Source organism: Fimicolochytrium jonesii (genome assembly GCF_025526975.1).
Source record: "Fimicolochytrium jonesii strain JEL569 chromosome Unknown EV422scaffold_12, whole genome shotgun sequence".
Taxonomy (NCBI): domain Eukaryota; kingdom Fungi; phylum Chytridiomycota; class Chytridiomycetes; order Spizellomycetales; family Powellomycetaceae; genus Fimicolochytrium; species Fimicolochytrium jonesii.
The window spans coordinates 668374-684148 of NW_026515679.1; the positions used below are offsets into that span (position 1 = coordinate 668374).

The window sequence follows — 15775 nt, forward strand, 5'->3', positions numbered from 1 at the left end:
TGCATGTCCTTGTCTATTGGGACGATATAGGCGAAATAGGACGATATAGGGATACCCACCGTGGCGCGATCCTTGTAATACATAGAGCATTCCTGGACGTGGGGCGAGTGGCTTGGCGCTGTCAGTGAGGTTTTGGAGTGCGTGTTGCCTGATGAGGGCTCGCTGTGGCGGTGGTTGCTGACAGACGGCCTACGCAAGCATCTCCTCATCCCCACCCACTTACGCTATTCCCACAGGCTGCAAACGTAAGACAACACAACCCCCCCCCCCCCCCCGCCGCAACTCTTCTCATAATGAACGCGTACTCGCAAGAGGGAAGCCAGCCTCAAGATCAAGCCGGCGCTCTGCCCGCTGCCCCCTCCGCTGTCCCGACACAAGAGCAACCCCATCGAGACGTGGGTGTGACGGATGCGCATCATGACGATGCTGCTCATCACACACATGGCCATCAGCATCAAGATCACCCACAACAGCAACAACACCCCGCCCAAGGCCACCAAGAGCCCAACCTGACTGCAGGTCAACAGGATCACCACGCCATCGAAATAAGTCATGGCCCCTCCGGCGCCACCTCAGGCGCACACCTAGCCAAGCGCGAAGATGGCGGCGCCCACATCCTCGGCGTCGCCGGCAGCAACAACGTCCCCACCGACGACGAGTTATACGACGAAGTCGATTCTCGCCTCCCCGGCGGCGGCAAATCTTCCTCCGCCCGCGTAACAGCCCGCCGGGCCCAACAAAACCGCGAAGCGCAACGCAGTTTCCGCGAACGCCGCAAAAACTACATCAAAACCCTCGAAGAGAAATGCCAGAACATGGCGCAGAAGGAGGCGCTATTGGCCAAAACGGACCAGCAGTGTCGTGAGTTTCAGATGATTGTTGATCGGTTGGGCGCTGAGAGGGACGTGTGGGTTAGGGAACGTGAGTTGTGGTGGAGGGAGCGCGAGGAGATATATAGGGCTGTGGAGGCGTTAAGGGTCGAGGTGAGGCAAAGTCAGACGGAGAATAGGCGGTTGAGGGAGATGGCGTGGACGCTGTGGAATGATGTGGGGAGTCGCACGGGGTTGCGGAAGGCCGGTGATGACTCTACAATCAACAAAGATGGCAAAGCGGGTGCCAATGACGGGGGTGCATCTGCATCAAAGACCCGCGAGGAAACCGCCCTGCCCACCAACCCGCCCCTCCTCCTCACCTCCCAACCCGCGGACACAGAGACAGAGAAAGCACCCTCTCGCCCGCTCTCACCCACCGACATCGCGCACGACCTACTCGCCCTCTCTCGTGCGGCATCGCCCATCCCACGCCCCGACCACTCCGCAACACCGCCTACGGGAGACGGCTCCACTTTGTCCGGAAACACGCTGGATGACCTGAAGACCCGCATGTCGTTTTGGGATGCAGAGAGAGAGAATCTGTATCGGGCGGCTAGTGAGCGGGAGAGGGAGATAATTTTGTCGACGTTGGTATGTTTTAACATCTTTCTTGACGTTTTCCGCAATATACCGAACCCCTCACCCACATGTTCCCTCTCCTCATATAGATTCCAAACACACAAACACCCGCCCAACCCACCCCACTAAACAGCGCCACCACAAACCTCACAGCTATCAACGCCGCGCAACTCTTCGCCCGCATGGCCGCCGGGATATTCAACGACCAGCAACAGCATCAGGCTCAACTCGAACAACAGCAACAGCAACAACAACAACAACAGCAACAGCAGCAGGTTCAGAATGCCGTGGGTGCGACCGGGGCTGCACACGAACCTGACGCGATGAGGCAGGAGAATGTGGGGGAGAAGGAGAGGGTTGAGGCGCCGATGACGGAGGTGTGAGCGGAGGGATGTGGTTGGGACATGTGGGTTTAATGCGTGCGGATGTTTGCACGTGGGGTATTATTCGCCGTTGTCCTGATGGGAGACTGCGTGATAGTTCCCTCGACTGTCGTTTGTGTTGGCATTTCTCGTCGAGTTTGTATAGTGGATCCCTTGAATACATGCGTTTTTTTTCCGGCGATTTCTGTTTAGGCTTTGAGCCTCTCCGATACGATCTGTGGAATCGATAACTTGGATGGACATGCATGTGCTGTTCACAGGGCGTGTGGTTTGTGAGCGGGAGTTCGCAGGGGAACTTGAAGTCTCACGCGTCGAGCACGTCGGCCGCACTTGGCCGCAGCTGCTCGGTTTCCGCGATGTCCTCCTCCTTTTTGACTTCAACTTTCAAGTGGTAACATCAGTACCGCAGGGCATGTTTACAATAACAAGCCCTTGGTTTGGAATCTTGCCTATTTCTTCTTACCGTCGAAACCAATAAGGAAATAATGGCAACAGCGCAAAGCTTTTCGTCACCCGTCCGGGCGCCAGCACGGGTCGACGATTGGGACACTCGATTTGCATTATCCGACCTCCAGAAGAGCGGAATCGCGCTGGTACAGGAAGCATGTGCGATGTTGCCAACGAAACAGGTGCGAAGAGTTCTGCAAGGCTTCGTTAGCCTTCAGGATTTCACTCAGGAGGGCTGGATTGACAATTCCCGAAAATTCCGTCAGGATAGATCACCGAGACCGATGACGACGATGACCACGCGGCGGCGAACATTTCCGGGTTGGAAGGAGGGGTGGAAGAGGTGTCGGTGCTGAATGTGAAACAGCCCGTGGAGACCAACCAGCAGTTTTTCAACTGGTTTGAGAAGATTGAGGAGGATATGGAACGGGGGCAGGAGGAGGTGTATAGGTGAGGGAGAGAGAGGTCTCCAAGCATGGGGGCGATTCCCGATTATTACGGGGTTGTTGTAAAGTCAAAGTTATGACTGTGCTGAACAACTACGTCCAGAGCACACCTCTCCACCCTCTACGGCCACCTCACCGCCTGCGACTCCATCCTCACCCGCGTCCAACACACCTCCACCCTCCTCGACTCCCTCCAACAAAACTACGAATCCGTCGAACAGCGCACCAAAGCCCTCCAAAACGCCTGCGAGAAGCTGCTCGCGGAACAAAACTCCCTGAGCGATATGGCCCGTCACCTCGCCGAGCGGTTGGAGTACTTCAATGAGATTGAGCCGATTGCGAAATTCTTTGCGGCGCCGGGGGATCAGGTGTGCTTGGATGATAAGTTTGTGCCGACGTTGTTGAGGTTGGATGAGTGTTTGGTGTTTGTTCAGAATCATGTACGTTTGGATGAGTCTTTGAAGGGCGTTTTGGTGATGGGTGGAGTGCCGGACTGACTGGATCGGTACGTCGAGTAGATGCAATATAGGGATGCGGAGCTATACCTGATGCGATTCCGACAATGTATGACGCGCGGACTGACGCTTATCAAGATGCATTATGTGCAGACACTACGGGCGTTAATGGCGGATATCAAGGAAAAAATTGCCAACAGGGTACGTAGCGACGGGAAAGGGTGTGCTGGAAATGCAGTCCATCATGGCTCCTCTCCTAAACCAAGATGGGACCACATTTGCAGGGCCCAAAAGAACCCCTCACCCCCAACCTCCAACTCTCCCTGTTCTACGTCAAATTCCGTACCATCGCACCTGCGCTGCGGTTCCTTCTAGCTCAGCTCGAGGCCCGGTGCGAAAATCACCCAGAGTATGTCAAGCTTTCATGTTCGGAGTATCAGAATGCCGTGGATCTGATTATGTTTTGTGTAGGTACTTTGCGTTACTGGGAGATTGTCTGTCGACCTACTTCCAGGTGCGGAAATCGCTGCTGGATCCCTATATTGCGGCGCATATACAGGCGTTTTTGGAGACGGGGGACATTCTGACTATGGTAAGGATGATACTCTTTGAATTGAGGTCGAAGGGTGATTGCTCATTGGACGGACTTGGGACTTTTGCATTTGTAGTCGCGAAGTGGTTGCGCCTATGTGCTACGGCTTTGCGCAGATGAGGTGGCGCTGTTTCACCAGTTCTTTCATCTTGGGGAGGATCAACTTGCGTACGTTCCAATTCAGCTCTCCTTATCCTGGCCATTTGCGGTATATGGCTTATCAACTCCTGCTTCTTAACCCCACAGAGCCTATCTGGACTCCATCACAACGCACCTATATGATATACTCCGCCCCCTAATCTTGCGCGAGCAGCGAATAGACGCCCTCTCAGAGCTCTGCCAAACCCTCCAAATCTACCTCGACTCCCCCGACCTCACGACCAGCGTCCCGCACCAACAAGGCAGCACCGACAACCTCGACACCATCAACGAGCCACCCAAACCCAAACCCATCGAATCGGTCGTCAGCCAGATCCTCGAAGACGCGCAGCAGCGACTCGTGTTCAGGAGCCAGCAGTATATCCGCGAGGAGATTGAAGGGTTCACGCCGCGGGAGGAGGAGTTGGCGATTTTGGCTAGGGGGAGGGGGTTGCCGCAGCCGATTGCGATTCAGTCGGCGTATAGTGTTGCGCCGGTGTTGACGGATGCGGGGGCGAACCCGGACGGGCCGGCGGTGCTGGATGTGGAGAATGATGAGGATGACGAGGAGGACGAGGAGGACGAGGAGGACGAAGCGGTCGCTGGTGATGCCCCCGAAACTCCCGCAGGACAACCTGTGCAGTCCACCACCACCCGCACATCCGAACAACCCTCCGCGAGCGCCATCGGGAAACTCGTCTTTGGCGGCGGCGAATGGTACCCCACCATGAACCGAACCCTCTACATCCTCGGCAAGCTCTACCACTGCGTCCCGAACCCCACCTTCGAAGGTCTCGCGCAGGAAGCCGTCGACAGCTGCCGTGAGTCCCTCCTCTCCGCGTCCACCATCATCACATCCAAACAAACAAAATTGGACGGCCAGTTCTTTCTGATTAAGAATTTGATGATGCTGAGGGAGCATATCACGCCGTATGGGTTGCAGTTTGTGAGGCGCGAGGAGCAGGTGCTGGATTTTGGAGCATTGAGGGAGGCTGTGGGGGTTGTTATGGGGAGTAGCTGGGATTTGGGGGGGTTGGCGAGGGTGGGGAAGGGGTTGTTGAGGGGGGCGCCGGTTGTTGTGGAGAGTTATGCGGATGCTAAGCAGGTGAGGATGGGCATTCAACATTTGGGCTTCGTTTGTGGAATTCTGATTGTTTTTGGTTTGTTGTGACGTACTCCCTTAGGCCGTGGATCAAGACCTCAAACGCGTCTGTGAAGAATTCATCCTCGAGACCGCGCGCGCGTGCGTCGATCCCTTGACGGCGTTCATGGTGCAAGTTTCGCAGCTCAGGAGCCGGGCGCCCAAATCGAGGGAGCCGCTGATCAAGCAGGGGTTTGGCACGTCTGGTAAGTCGACGTCAGCTCACTTCAGTGTGCTCTGTTTCGTAAACTGAAGTATGTTTGTTGGTGAGTAGAAGCGGTCCTAGCGACATTCAACGCCTTCCGCAAAGCGATGCAGGAGAATGTCGGCGCAGCCGTCGGGAAGATGACGGATTATCTTGGCGATCGGAAGACGGAGACGGTGCTTGTGCGGGTTATCAAGGTATGATATCCCCTCCTTTCCCGGCCCTTCCCTGCCCCTCACATCACTAAATCACTAATCCCTCACACCCACCACAGTCAAACATCGTAGAAACCTACTCAGCCTTCCACGCAACCATCGCGTCCGAGTACGACTACGCCGTCATGAAGAACCTGGCCTCGGTCGTGGATGTTGCCGCGGCGGTGGATGCGATTTGTCGGTCGAGGAGGGCGAGTATGCGGTTGCCGTTGGATTTGCCGACGCCTGTACGAGGAAAGGGACAGCAGCAGGGGGTGGAAAGGGAGGCGGAGGTGGAGATGATACCGGTGGATGATGGGGGGGATGAGGCGGTTGGGCAGTGATTGATTTGGTGGTGTCCTGTACTTAGTCCTTCGATGAGGTGTATGGAGCTACTCTCCCGTTTGTACATCCGTATACCGCTCTGTGACATCTATCTATACAATGCCCTGTTTCGTTTCCCGTTAACAGTGGATGTTAGATCTAGAGTACATATGCCGTCCTCCCTGTTGGCTCTTGTTCCGGTCGGCGTCCCGTCGAGCCCCAGGTTCCGCACAGAAGTGACAGCGCGTCCCGCCGACCTCAAAAGTGACGGACTCGAACTCCAGCCTTCCTCGCCTTTCCACCTTTCCCACCGCACACTAATGGCCGCCTCCGACCTGGCCCCACCACCCGTAGGCCTTACGCCTACCTTTACCCAAGCCCTTCTGGTAAGAAGCCACGTTGTCTGAACCCGGCGCGTTGATTAGACTCATAGGGTGATTTGTTGACAACTGATCTCGACAGGCGGGCGGAGCGGCGGGCACGGCGGTGGACACGGCGTTGTTTCCGCTGGATACGATCAAGACTCGTTTGGTTAGTAGGGTGTGACCTCAACGGGGCCGTGGAGAGGTGCAGAAGATTTTGAGATGTGGGCATGCGAGTACTCCGACCCACCATGCCGCGACAACCCCGAGTTAGGAAACTCCGCCGCGCTGAGGAAGACGCCCGCTGACCCTTGTCTTTTTCTGAAATTTCACACAGCAAGCCAAAGGCGGGTTCTGGGCACATGGGGGATTCAAGGGGATCTATCGCGGGTTATCGTCGGCGGTGATCGGTTCGGCTCCTGGAGGTGGGTCCATCCTTGGGAGCCACCCTTGAGGACGGGGTTCCGGCGCTGACTATGCCTTGGATGGGTTTGTCTCTCGCAGCGGCGGCGTTCTTCGTCACCTATGAAGCAATCAAAGAACGCGCAGGGATCTGGCTCCCCGGGCTGAAATCCACCGATGCTGCTGTACATATGCTTGCTGCGTCGGGGGGTGAAGTGGTAAGTTCTCGCCCTTCCCGTTTCTCACGAGCTTTTGTCTCACACGACGGGGTCAGGCAGCATGCTTCGTCCGCGTGCCAACGGAGGTCATCAAGCAGCGCATGCAGACGGGACAGTACCAGAGCGTCGTGCAGGCTGTAAGGTCGATTCTTGCTGTGGATGGGTTGGGTGGGTTTTATAGGGGGTATGCTATGACGATATTTCGAGAGGTGCGTGCCTCGTGTGCTGGGATGATTCACGTGGCGTGTAGAGGTTGTTGGGACGATCGTCGAGTCATTTTGTTCACCCTTTTTTCCCGACTTCAGATTCCGTTCACCTGTATACAGTTCCCATTATATGAACGGCTGAAGGTACCTAGACAGTGGGCACTGCGATCCTCTATTCGCCTATGCAGAACCACATCTCTGACACACTGTCGTAACAGCAAATATGGGCGCAAAAGACCAACCGGCAAAGTGTAAACGCCGGTGAAGCCGCCCTATGCGGCTCCGTCTCCGGCGGCATCGCAGCGGCGCTGACCACACCCCTCGACGTGGTCAAGACGCGAATCATGCTGGGGACTAAGGTACATCTCTCATATCTCATCAACCGACCAGCCAATTCTGCCTCTCCCTGTCTGACATCCCCATCCCGCAGAGTATAACACCAACAACCCAAACCATCTCCCCCGGCATCCTGCCCACCTTCACCAGCATCATCCGCGAAGAAGGCGCTGGCCGCCTCTTTGCGGGCGTCGGGCCCCGCGTCATGTGGATATCGATTGGTGGAAGCATCTTTTTGGGCGTTTATGAGGGTGCTAAGGATTTTTTGGTGCGGGTGTGAAAGGCAAGATTCAGGCAGTGGGATACGTCCCCTCGACGCACACAGAGCGACAAATACCAAACCTGCGGACTTGGTCCTTACTACAAGCATGCTTGTGACACATATGCCCCCGCTTTTGAGTCCCGTCTCCGCTTCGGGATCCGCCTGGATGCCATGAGGAGACGCGTAGCTTAGGTCTAGACTCCGCCTAGATCTGCTTCTGATTCAGCATTTTCATGTCTGCCCTATCGCCATCTCATAGCGGACTTGCGGAGCCTGGGAATAGATGTGCACCAATGATGGGAACTGTACATGTAGATCTAGACAAACAGCATTGATACTTTGCAAATGTAGAATATGTAATGGATCAGTTAAACCTGCAGGTGCAGACAGCTCCCTTCCCCATTTGTGAAAAGTTAAGTCAAATCGCACATGCAATACAATCCTTTTGGAAGCTGACCTTTGAAAGTATGATACATAATGTTCAATACAAACAATCTCCAATACGATGTCAAATACATATGGAGCAAAACTTAGTTAGTCCCCACCACTGTCCAACTCTGCCGCCTCCTCAGTAGGCACGCATGCACTTCCACCGTCACATTCAATAGAGCTTTGATGGATGTCTAGCCTTTGTTCCATCGTTCAAATGGCCCGCGCTACCGCCTCCCTGCTCGGGCCCCATCTGTTGTTCAAGCTAGCACCACCCGCGCCCCCGCCGCCGTGAGCACCCCCAGGCGATTTGGACCCTGCGATCCGTTTCCGCAGCGTTTCCTTGATGGAAGCGAGCGTCGGTTGTGCGGCGGCTGATGGTGATGTATCGCCGCCCATCATCGGTGAGTTCGTTTTGCCCTGTTGCGCGTCGGCAGGGAGTTTAGGTACAGCCGCTGCGGGCGCCGTCGTGGTCTCGGGCGTTCCAAACAACACGAACCAGATTTGTCGGACCCGTTCCTCCACAACAGTGCCGCGACATGCGTACCATGCCCCACCGGCTGCACCCAGGCCCACCAACACAGCCGCGCAGATCGCAACCACCAGTCCCCAGACCCACACCACACCAACAAAAACCACCGCAGCCACCCCAGCACCACGCGCAACCCCCCACACAACCCCCTCCGCCCCTCCTTTAACCCACCACGGGTTATTCCCCCGCCCCCACCTGCTCGCCCTCACCCTCCCACCCCCACCCCCTCTCTCCCTCCGCCACATTCGTATAGCATGCCGCCCCGCGCTCGTCTCCCGCAACGTCCGCACGCGGGCCCGAACGTGTGGCGGAAGCTCGGAGAGCGAGGGCATAAGCAGCGTGAGGTTCTCCGCGAAGGTGTCGGTTTGCGAAGAAGGGAAGAGGACGGGGATGCAGTGAGCGGCGAAGGTGATGTCGGCGGCGGTCAGGTGTGGGGCGGCGATGTAGGGTTTCTTGGGTTTATGTTTTTTCGTGGTCGTGGTCGGTGTGTGTGCGGTGGAGATGGGTTGGGCCCGAGCGACGCTGTCGAGTTCCTCCCCAACCCGCTCAAACACCTCCTCCACTACCCGCCACGCCGCCTCCACGTCCCGCACCCACCCGCCGCGCACCGTCCACACTCCCTCACACCACCCCAGCCAGACCCTCATCACGGGCCAGGTGACCTCCGCGAGGGTGCGCCAGGTGTTCAGATGCACGACGTCGAGGATGTATTTTTGGGAGAGGGTCGGGCTGGGCAGGATGGTGGATAGGAAGATGATGCGTGCTGCGGGGTGGAGGCGGGTGTCGAAGTAGGTTTGGAGGTCGAGGGCGCTGGGGGGCGTGAAGAGCCGGAGGGTGGAGGAGAGGGAGTGGGCGAAGAGGTAGGTGTAGATGTCGGTTGGGGAGCGTTTGAGGACCTATGCCGATGATTGAGATGGATGTGTGAGTCTATAGGGTTGGGGAATCCGTAGCCGCCGGACGTAAAGGAGGAATTGGATACATACCTCACCCTTCCCACTCTTGAACACGGGCACCTTGAGCTGTTGCGGCCTCGGCGTGGGGTCCGAGTAGCCCAGCGTCGCCCAGATATGCAGGCCCCATGGCAGCGACTCCTCGACGTACGAGATCCCATGCCGATCGAGCGCCCATCTGACTGCCTCTATATGAAATCGTCCAGGATAGCAGTTAGCAAGGCCGTCACGAAGTTTTGTGAACCCATACATAACGCGCAAAACCCACCACAATGTGAATCCCACGGCACAGCAAGTAACACGCCCTTCGGCCTTCCCCCATCCGCCGCCGCGAGCGCCTCCAATCGCAGCGTGGCCGCGACTTTCTCTTTCTCCTTAACGAAGCGACGTTGTGATGGGGCGCTGCTGTTGTCGTCCTCGGATGAGGAGGAGGAGGAGGAGGAGTAGTCGGGGAGGTTGTCCCATTTTTTGTAGTTTAGGCCCATTTTTTTTGGAGGGGGATGTCGTTGCGTTGCTGGAGAGAAAACGATATGATGCTAGATACAGCTGGCCTGGAGAAAAGGGAAGCTGGCGTGAGCGAGGGTGTTCTGGGACGGTTGCTTGTTCGCAAGAGGGTGTTGCAAGCCGAGGGACGCGTTTGGGAAGACGAGAAGGGACGCGTCAAAGGTCCATCCCGCCTCGCGTGACTTCACACCTCCGGATGCAAGCGAGGCAAGTGTTGACTTGCCCACCACCCCATCATCGCCCTCTTAACTTCATACCACTCCCACCAGCTCCAACCCAAGTCATGCCCTACCTCCTCGTCCGCCCCCCAGCAACCTCCCTCGCTGACGGAATCGTCACCCACCTGGAGCGCAAACCCGTCGACTACGAGAAGGCAACCGAGCAATGGAGTCAGTACGTCAAGACTATTAGTGAGGAGGGGTAAGTTCGTTGGTGAGGGGAAGGAGGAGTTTTGGGGAGCAAATGGTGCAGGCGTCGTGTGTGCTACGGATAACTGCACGAGCATGGTACTCATTTCTCATCTCGACCACCATTCTCGCACGCCCACAGCGGTTTCACACCCCTCCATGCCCCGCAATCCAACACCCACCCCGACTCCGTCTTCATCGAAGACAAAGTCCTCATCGTTGGTCCCTTAGCCATCCTCTGCAACTCACCCTCAACCTCCGCGCGCCACGGCGAAGCCCCCGGCGTCCTCACGACCCTCCAATCCCTCCCCAATTTGCGCCTAGAATCCCTCCCACCCCACTGCCTCGTCGACGGCGGCGACGTTCTCAAAATCGACAAAACCGTCTACATCGGTCTTAGCGGACGTACCAACCAGGCCGCGCACGACCATATCCGGGATCTGATCACGCCGTTGGGGTATACGTTGGTCTCGCTGCCCGTGACAAAGACGTTGCATTTGAAAAGTCAGATTACCGCGTTGCCCGATGGGACGGTTATCGGGTATGCGCCGCTTGTGGATGATGTGGGGCTGTTTGCAAAATTGGGGAGGAAGTTTGTGGGCGTGCCGGAGCCGGAGGGGGCCGCGGTGGTGTGTCTGGGAGGGAGGAAGGTTGCGTTGTCGGCTACTGCGGTGGGAACGAAAGCGTTGTTGGAGGGGCTCAGGTGGGAGGTTGTGACGGTCGAGATTGGGGAGTTTGAGAAATTGGAAGGGTGTCCGACTTGTTTGAGTGTGAGGATACGTGATGTTTGAGTGACGCCCGTGGAGTCAAGTTTCCAGCGCATGTCCGTGGTTTCCATCAAAAGGGTCGACATTTTGGCGCGGTCTCGAAGGACAACGTAAATAGCATTGGTAAATAGAAAAGGACAACGTGTGGAATATAATGAAACGTATATATGATGCAGTTGAAAGAATACAAATGCGAGAGAACGGTTCCTTTGATTCTCTATCCGTACGTCGACGAGGGAAGGAGACTACGGCCTGGTCGCAGTCTCATTCGCTTCGACCTTCCCAAGCCCCGACGTCCCAGCAGCAGCCGCCGCCGTAACCTCAAAAGCCCCAGCAGCCCCAGCGGCCTCCTTCGCGGCATCATACTCCAAAAACTCATTATCTCTCAACCTCCTCTGTACAAAAAACGGCAACACCCTCGGGGCCATCCTCGTCTTCTGATCCTCCTCACTCACAAACTTGGTCCTCACAGGCAAACACGCCGCCGCAACCCTCATCGCCTTCTCCGCCAACTCCTTCCTCACGCCCTTCACTTCAAACACGACCCTCCCCTCGGCTACGAAGGTCGCAAAGTAATCCACCGCGCCTTTGCCTTTACCCATCCGCGTCTCGGCGCCCTTGGAGGTTACGGGGCGATCGGGAAAACATCGAAGGAAGAACCGGGAGCCTTTTTCGGATTTGATGACTCGCCGGATCCCCGTGCGCGCCGCGTCGAGTTGGCGGTCGGACAAGCGGCCGCCTTCGAGGGCTTGCAGGCCGTAGTCGCCGTAATAAACAGTAGATCCGCGGAGGGAGCCGCCGGAGTGGATTGGCCAGAAGCCTTTTTGGGCTTTTTTGTATTTGAGGCGGCGGGGGCGGAAGTTGGCGACGGCGTGGCGGTGTTGGGTGAATTGGAGTGCGTGCGGGGTTGGGGCGAGGGGGTGGAAGGGTTTGAGGAGGTTCGTTGGTGTTGGGGCGAAATGGGTGTGAGAGAGGTTGGAGCGGGTGCCTTGGAAGAGGAGGGAGGTGGAGAAGGATGCTGTTTGGGCAATGCGGAGGGCGGGTTGGAGCTTTGGACTGGCCTGCGAGGAGGCGGCTTTTGTTGATGCTAGCAGTCGTAACATTGTTGTTTGTTGCGTTGGGTTGTGATTTTCGAATACGTAGCGACCAAGAAAAGCTATCGCCACTGTAATATCGTCACAACGAACTGCAGACAAAGGGCAAACGACTGTCGAACGAGGATATCCAAGGCCTCAACGATCGGGTCCACGCTCTATCCTTCCGCGCACAAAATCCACGAAGGCCAGCCAATCGCGACCGACGTTCTGAGAATGCCAGCCGTTGGAAGCAGGGCAAGCTGGTTGCGAACCAAGATACCCGTGAAGCTGTTCGTCGCGACTGCCTGCCTGCCTGCCTGCGTTCCTGCGTATGCCGGTTGAGGGTGGTTGGTGATTCCGAATTCGCCCTTGCCCAGTTGAGGAGGGGGTTGCGAGACCGCAAGTCACGTGGCCCGGATATAAAAGATCGGAGATTAAATGCTTCCCTTCTCTTTGTTTTCCCACCATCGCCCCCGCGCTTCTGCTTCTTGCACAGGACTTTCCGATGGGAGGGAATGACGACGAGTCTCATGCACATAGCATGCCTTTGAGGTCCAGGAATACGTCCATCCGGCCCCCCTCGCCACCAAGTCCATTCAACCGTTCTCGGCAGCCGTATCGAAACCACGCGGATTCCTACTCCTCGACAACTCACGACTCGATGGCCCCGCTCGCTGCCCCGGCGGAGGTGCCACGGTAAGAGGAGCATCAGCTGGGGAAGCATGGCGCTCCTGCTGGTGTTCCTCTCACTGTGGTATCTGCTCGTGCGTCGCGACTTCACCAAACGCAGCGAATACACAGAAGTGAGGACGACCCCCTGGGACGCCCGCGCCATCTTCGAGATATGCTCCAACCTCTCACCCTTAAACGTTATTATCGAGAAATGGTACGAAAAAGACTCTAGCATGGTTCCGGGTACGCTGATCTCATATGAAAGCGGGACCATTCCTGTGCTTTCTGGAACCCATCCTCGAACCTCCTCTGCACGGCATCGTCGTCCCGGACGACCATGGACCATCCAGAACAAAATTAGCGACATGTTAATGAAACACCTCCAGCATTTCCCGTTCCTGATTGAAGCGGCGCGCTATTTGCGGCTTCTTGTCGTACCTATCCCCGCGCTAGAGAAGGATTTCAAGGACTTAAAGATCCAAACAACGCGAGGGTGTAGCGGAGCTCAAGCGCGGTTGGCTGGTGTGGAAGCGGATATGGGCGCGTTGAAGATCCGGTTAGGGAATGTGGAGGTGCGGCAGCAGGCTGTGTTGGATTCTAACCGGGTGTGGCGGGAAGTGAATGAGGCGTCCAGGAGAAGAATGGTCAGGTCATGGGAGTGAACAGGGTGTTGAGGGGGGTGCCATGATAAACGAAAGCAGTGCGATTATGGGTAGGGGTTTCGGGTGTGTTGAGGAGGTTGTTGGCCGGAAGGATGAGAGGAAGACATCAGGTGGTTGCGGGATATGGCGAATCCGGTGTCCCGCAACCACCTTATGTCGGTGATACTGTAACGGTTTCGAAGTTCAAGGACTCCCGTAGTGGTAGTCCATCTTCTGTTCTCATTGATGATTATTGAATTTGAGTAGTTCAGATCATGGTTTCCATTCAGAAAAGATTCCAAGACCATCACAATAATATGATGTTCTGCTTGGCATTTGATGAGGGCATCTGGGACCGGAGGAAGCCTGTCGCCCGTCGCATAGTTTTTGTTCAGACGCTGATGTGACCCGTCCGCTCGCACGCGCCATTTTGCGTCTAATCAAACTCAACTTTGCGCTGGATCCAGCAGCGAGCGGCCTTGTCGTCACTCGTTCCTCCCGAGAAACCCCCTTGGACGGCAACCCCCTCCTCCCAACTCCACTCTGCTGGGTACTCAGACTACCTCCTTAGAGCTAACCGACACATACACTCACCATGTTCATCATAGACTGGTTCAAGAGCTTCCTCGCCGACTGGGGTACGTCTTCTCGTCTGGCCTCCTTACGTGTGGCGTCATCTTGCACTCTTCGCATCCCGCCCCGGAATCTTCCGCTAGTCCCTAAGAGGTTCTCAACGGTTTGGGTTCTCACGTTATGTTTCTGTTTTCCCCACAGGCCTGCTCAACAAGAACGCCAAGATTCTCTTCCTGGGTCTCGACAATGCTGGGAAGACGACGCTGTTGCATATGTTGAAGAATGATCGGCTTGCAACGCTTACGCCGACGCTTCATCCGAGTAGGTTTTTGCGGGGTCGGGGATTTGGGAGGGGAGGAAGGAGGGAGGGAGGTAGACAGGGAGGGAGAGAGGGAGGAGGGAGGTTGTCCAGGGGAGTGTGGATGGCGAAGTTGTTTGGCGGAGATGTGGAGTTCTCGCGAGCGGTGGCTATACGCTTTGCGAGAGCGGATGCGCTCTCTGAGGAGGTTTTCACGCACGAGCGCTGGCGGGCGCTTTCTGCTTGGCGATCGATAGAGGGCAGTCGTACTATCTGTTCTGTGAGGTTCCGTCAACCTTTGCTTACCCGTTTCGTTTCGTTCCTATCCACTCAGCATCTGAGGAACTTCAAGTTGCCAACATCAAGTTCACCACATACGATCTGGGAGGGCACCAGCAAGCGCGGCGGCTATGGAAAGACTACTTCCCAGAGGTCCACGGAATCGTCTACCTCGTAGACTGCGCCGACCAGGAGCGATTCGCGGAATCAAAAGCCGAGCTTGACGTGAGTGTCGATTACGCCCGTAAAGCGATCCCCATCTCAGTGTTGTGTACTCATCATGTCGTCTCCCGAAAAGGCCCTCCTCTCAATCGAAGAGCTCTCCAAAGTCCCCTTCCTGATTCTCGGCAACAAGATCGACGCCCGCGGCGCCGTATCGGAAGAAGAGCTCCGTCACGCGCTGGGCTTGTACCAGACCACGGGCAAGGGCAAAGTGCCGCTTGCCGACATCCGCCCCGTCGAGCTGTTTATGTGCTCGATTGTGATGAAGCAGGGGTATGGCGACGGGTTTAGATGGTTGTCGTTCTATATTCAATAAATCGATGCGAGCGGGTTGGAAAGTGGATGAGGTTCCTTGGTCTAGGTTTCGCGGTTTGGCATTCTCTCAGATCGGCACTAGGCTTGGGCTATGGGAGATAGCGTCCCGCTGGCATGAGTCTGAAGTTCAGCCGATATTAGCCAAGAAGCTCAGCGCACCTCCTCAAATAGTTCATCAGCGGATATCAATACACGGTTCCCCGATCCACTCGACAACCGTCTACCCAACTCTATGACTTAGCTCTCTGTATCCCGCTGCGAACTGATATGTGCGCAATACAATACAACGGATGGAGCTTTATAGGCCTGGGTTTTTGGAGATCGGGTCGCGGCACGAACGGGAAGCTTCACCGACAAGCCACCGTGCAAGCGACCTCTTTCAAATTTCGAGCCTCAACCTTTTCTCACGCATAATCCGATGGGCATCAATACATGATATAGTACACCCGATCCACTCGATTACGGTTACTCAACTACACAGCACCGCAATCTGAAGACCAGTCACTATCTATTGTTCTACAGTATGTACACCACGCACACCGTTCGCA

General features: G+C 56.2%; 8 protein-coding genes across 8 annotated transcripts; 6 read left to right on the top strand and 2 right to left on the bottom strand.

The window, feature by feature from the left end:
• Positions 1-259: 259 nt before the first annotated feature.
• Positions 260-2015, top strand: EV422DRAFT_530485 (uncharacterized protein). Its single transcript, XM_053070400.1, has 2 exons — positions 260-1463; positions 1541-2015. Exons 1-2 carry the CDS (start codon positions 294-296, stop codon positions 1832-1834), a joined length of 1464 nt encoding a protein of 487 aa, XP_052925548.1. The 5' UTR covers positions 260-293; the 3' UTR covers positions 1835-2015.
• An 813-nt stretch (positions 2016-2828) lies between these two features.
• EV422DRAFT_496581 (Sec34-like family-domain-containing protein) lies at positions 2829-5796 on the top strand (the record flags this gene model as incomplete). The annotated part of the gene is made up of 9 exons (XM_053067889.1): positions 2829-3194; positions 3246-3383; positions 3467-3591; positions 3654-3774; positions 3851-3942; positions 4021-5017; positions 5097-5259; positions 5328-5455; positions 5533-5796. Coding segments are annotated over 9 exons (2394 nt in total), but the record flags the coding sequence as incomplete, so codon positions are not given.
• Positions 5797-6004: 208 nt separating this feature from the next.
• Positions 6005-7996, top strand: EV422DRAFT_530490 (mitochondrial carrier domain-containing protein). The gene is made up of 8 exons (XM_053070401.1): positions 6005-6162; positions 6239-6307; positions 6476-6563; positions 6643-6758; positions 6815-6967; positions 7064-7108; positions 7183-7323; positions 7395-7996. Exons 1-8 carry the CDS (start codon positions 6097-6099, stop codon positions 7578-7580), a joined length of 864 nt encoding a protein of 287 aa, XP_052925550.1. The 5' UTR covers positions 6005-6096; the 3' UTR covers positions 7581-7996.
• On the bottom strand, positions 7997-10173 carry EV422DRAFT_620277 (uncharacterized protein). The gene is made up of 3 exons (XM_053074094.1): positions 9742-10173; positions 9507-9661; positions 7997-9419 (listed from the first exon to the last, which is right to left on the bottom strand). The coding sequence occupies exons 1-3, from the start codon at positions 9956-9958 to the stop codon at positions 8205-8207; spliced, it is 1587 nt and encodes a 528-aa protein (XP_052925551.1). The 5' UTR covers positions 9959-10173; the 3' UTR covers positions 7997-8204.
• A 16-nt stretch (positions 10174-10189) lies between these two features.
• On the top strand, positions 10190-11351 carry EV422DRAFT_530494 (dimethylarginine dimethylaminohydrolase). The gene is made up of 2 exons (XM_053070402.1): positions 10190-10397; positions 10527-11351. Exons 1-2 carry the CDS (start codon positions 10261-10263, stop codon positions 11173-11175), a joined length of 786 nt encoding a protein of 261 aa, XP_052925552.1. The 5' UTR covers positions 10190-10260; the 3' UTR covers positions 11176-11351.
• On the bottom strand, positions 11352-12568 carry EV422DRAFT_530496 (ribosomal protein L16p/L10e-domain-containing protein). Its single transcript, XM_053070403.1, has one exon. The coding sequence runs from the start codon at positions 12252-12254 to the stop codon at positions 11397-11399; it is 858 nt and encodes a 285-aa protein (XP_052925553.1). The 5' UTR covers positions 12255-12568; the 3' UTR covers positions 11352-11396.
• A 381-nt stretch (positions 12569-12949) lies between these two features.
• On the top strand, positions 12950-13561 carry EV422DRAFT_506583 (uncharacterized protein; the record flags this gene model as incomplete). Its single annotated transcript, XM_053068573.1, has 1 exon — positions 12950-13561. The coding sequence occupies one exon, from the start codon at positions 12950-12952 to the stop codon at positions 13559-13561; it is 612 nt and encodes a 203-aa protein (XP_052925554.1).
• Positions 13562-14041: 480 nt separating this feature from the next.
• On the top strand, positions 14042-15625 carry EV422DRAFT_66640 (small COPII coat GTPase sar1). Its single transcript, XM_053074286.1, has 4 exons — positions 14042-14178; positions 14315-14434; positions 14746-14915; positions 14989-15625. Exons 1-4 carry the CDS (start codon positions 14136-14138, stop codon positions 15226-15228), a joined length of 573 nt encoding a protein of 190 aa, XP_052925555.1. The 5' UTR covers positions 14042-14135; the 3' UTR covers positions 15229-15625.
• The last annotated feature ends 150 nt before the right edge of the window (positions 15626-15775 follow it).

Coding starts and splice junctions, on each gene's coding strand:
- EV422DRAFT_530485 (XM_053070400.1), top strand. CDS start 294: ATGAACGCGTACTCGCAAGAGGGAAGCCAGCCTCAAGATCAAGCCGGC. Junction 1,464..1,540: donor AGATAATTTTGTCGACGTTG/GTATGTTTTAAC, acceptor CTCCTCATATAG/ATTCCAAACACACAAACACC.
- EV422DRAFT_530490 (XM_053070401.1), top strand. CDS start 6,097: ATGGCCGCCTCCGACCTGGCCCCACCACCCGTAGGCCTTACGCCTACC. Junction 6,564..6,642: donor GATCGGTTCGGCTCCTGGAG/GTGGGTCCATCC, acceptor TGTCTCTCGCAG/CGGCGGCGTTCTTCGTCACC. Junction 6,968..7,063: donor CTATGACGATATTTCGAGAG/GTGCGTGCCTCG, acceptor TCCCGACTTCAG/ATTCCGTTCACCTGTATACA.
- EV422DRAFT_620277 (XM_053074094.1), bottom strand. CDS start 9,958: ATGGGCCTAAACTACAAAAAATGGGACAACCTCCCCGACTACTCCTCC. Junction 9,662..9,741: donor GCCGTGGGATTCACATTGTG/GTGGGTTTTGCG, acceptor GATTTCATATAG/AGGCAGTCAGATGGGCGCTC. Junction 9,420..9,506: donor TCAAGAGTGGGAAGGGTGAG/GTATGTATCCAA, acceptor TCATCGGCATAG/GTCCTCAAACGCTCCCCAAC.
- EV422DRAFT_530494 (XM_053070402.1), top strand. CDS start 10,261: ATGCCCTACCTCCTCGTCCGCCCCCCAGCAACCTCCCTCGCTGACGGA. Junction 10,398..10,526: donor AAGACTATTAGTGAGGAGGG/GTAAGTTCGTTG, acceptor GCACGCCCACAG/CGGTTTCACACCCCTCCATG.
- EV422DRAFT_530496 (XM_053070403.1), bottom strand. CDS start 12,254: ATGTTACGACTGCTAGCATCAACAAAAGCCGCCTCCTCGCAGGCCAGT.
- EV422DRAFT_66640 (XM_053074286.1), top strand. CDS start 14,136: ATGTTCATCATAGACTGGTTCAAGAGCTTCCTCGCCGACTGGG. Junction 14,179..14,314: donor GAGCTTCCTCGCCGACTGGG/GTACGTCTTCTC, acceptor TTTTCCCCACAG/GCCTGCTCAACAAGAACGCC. Junction 14,435..14,745: donor TACGCCGACGCTTCATCCGA/GTAGGTTTTTGC, acceptor CTATCCACTCAG/CATCTGAGGAACTTCAAGTT.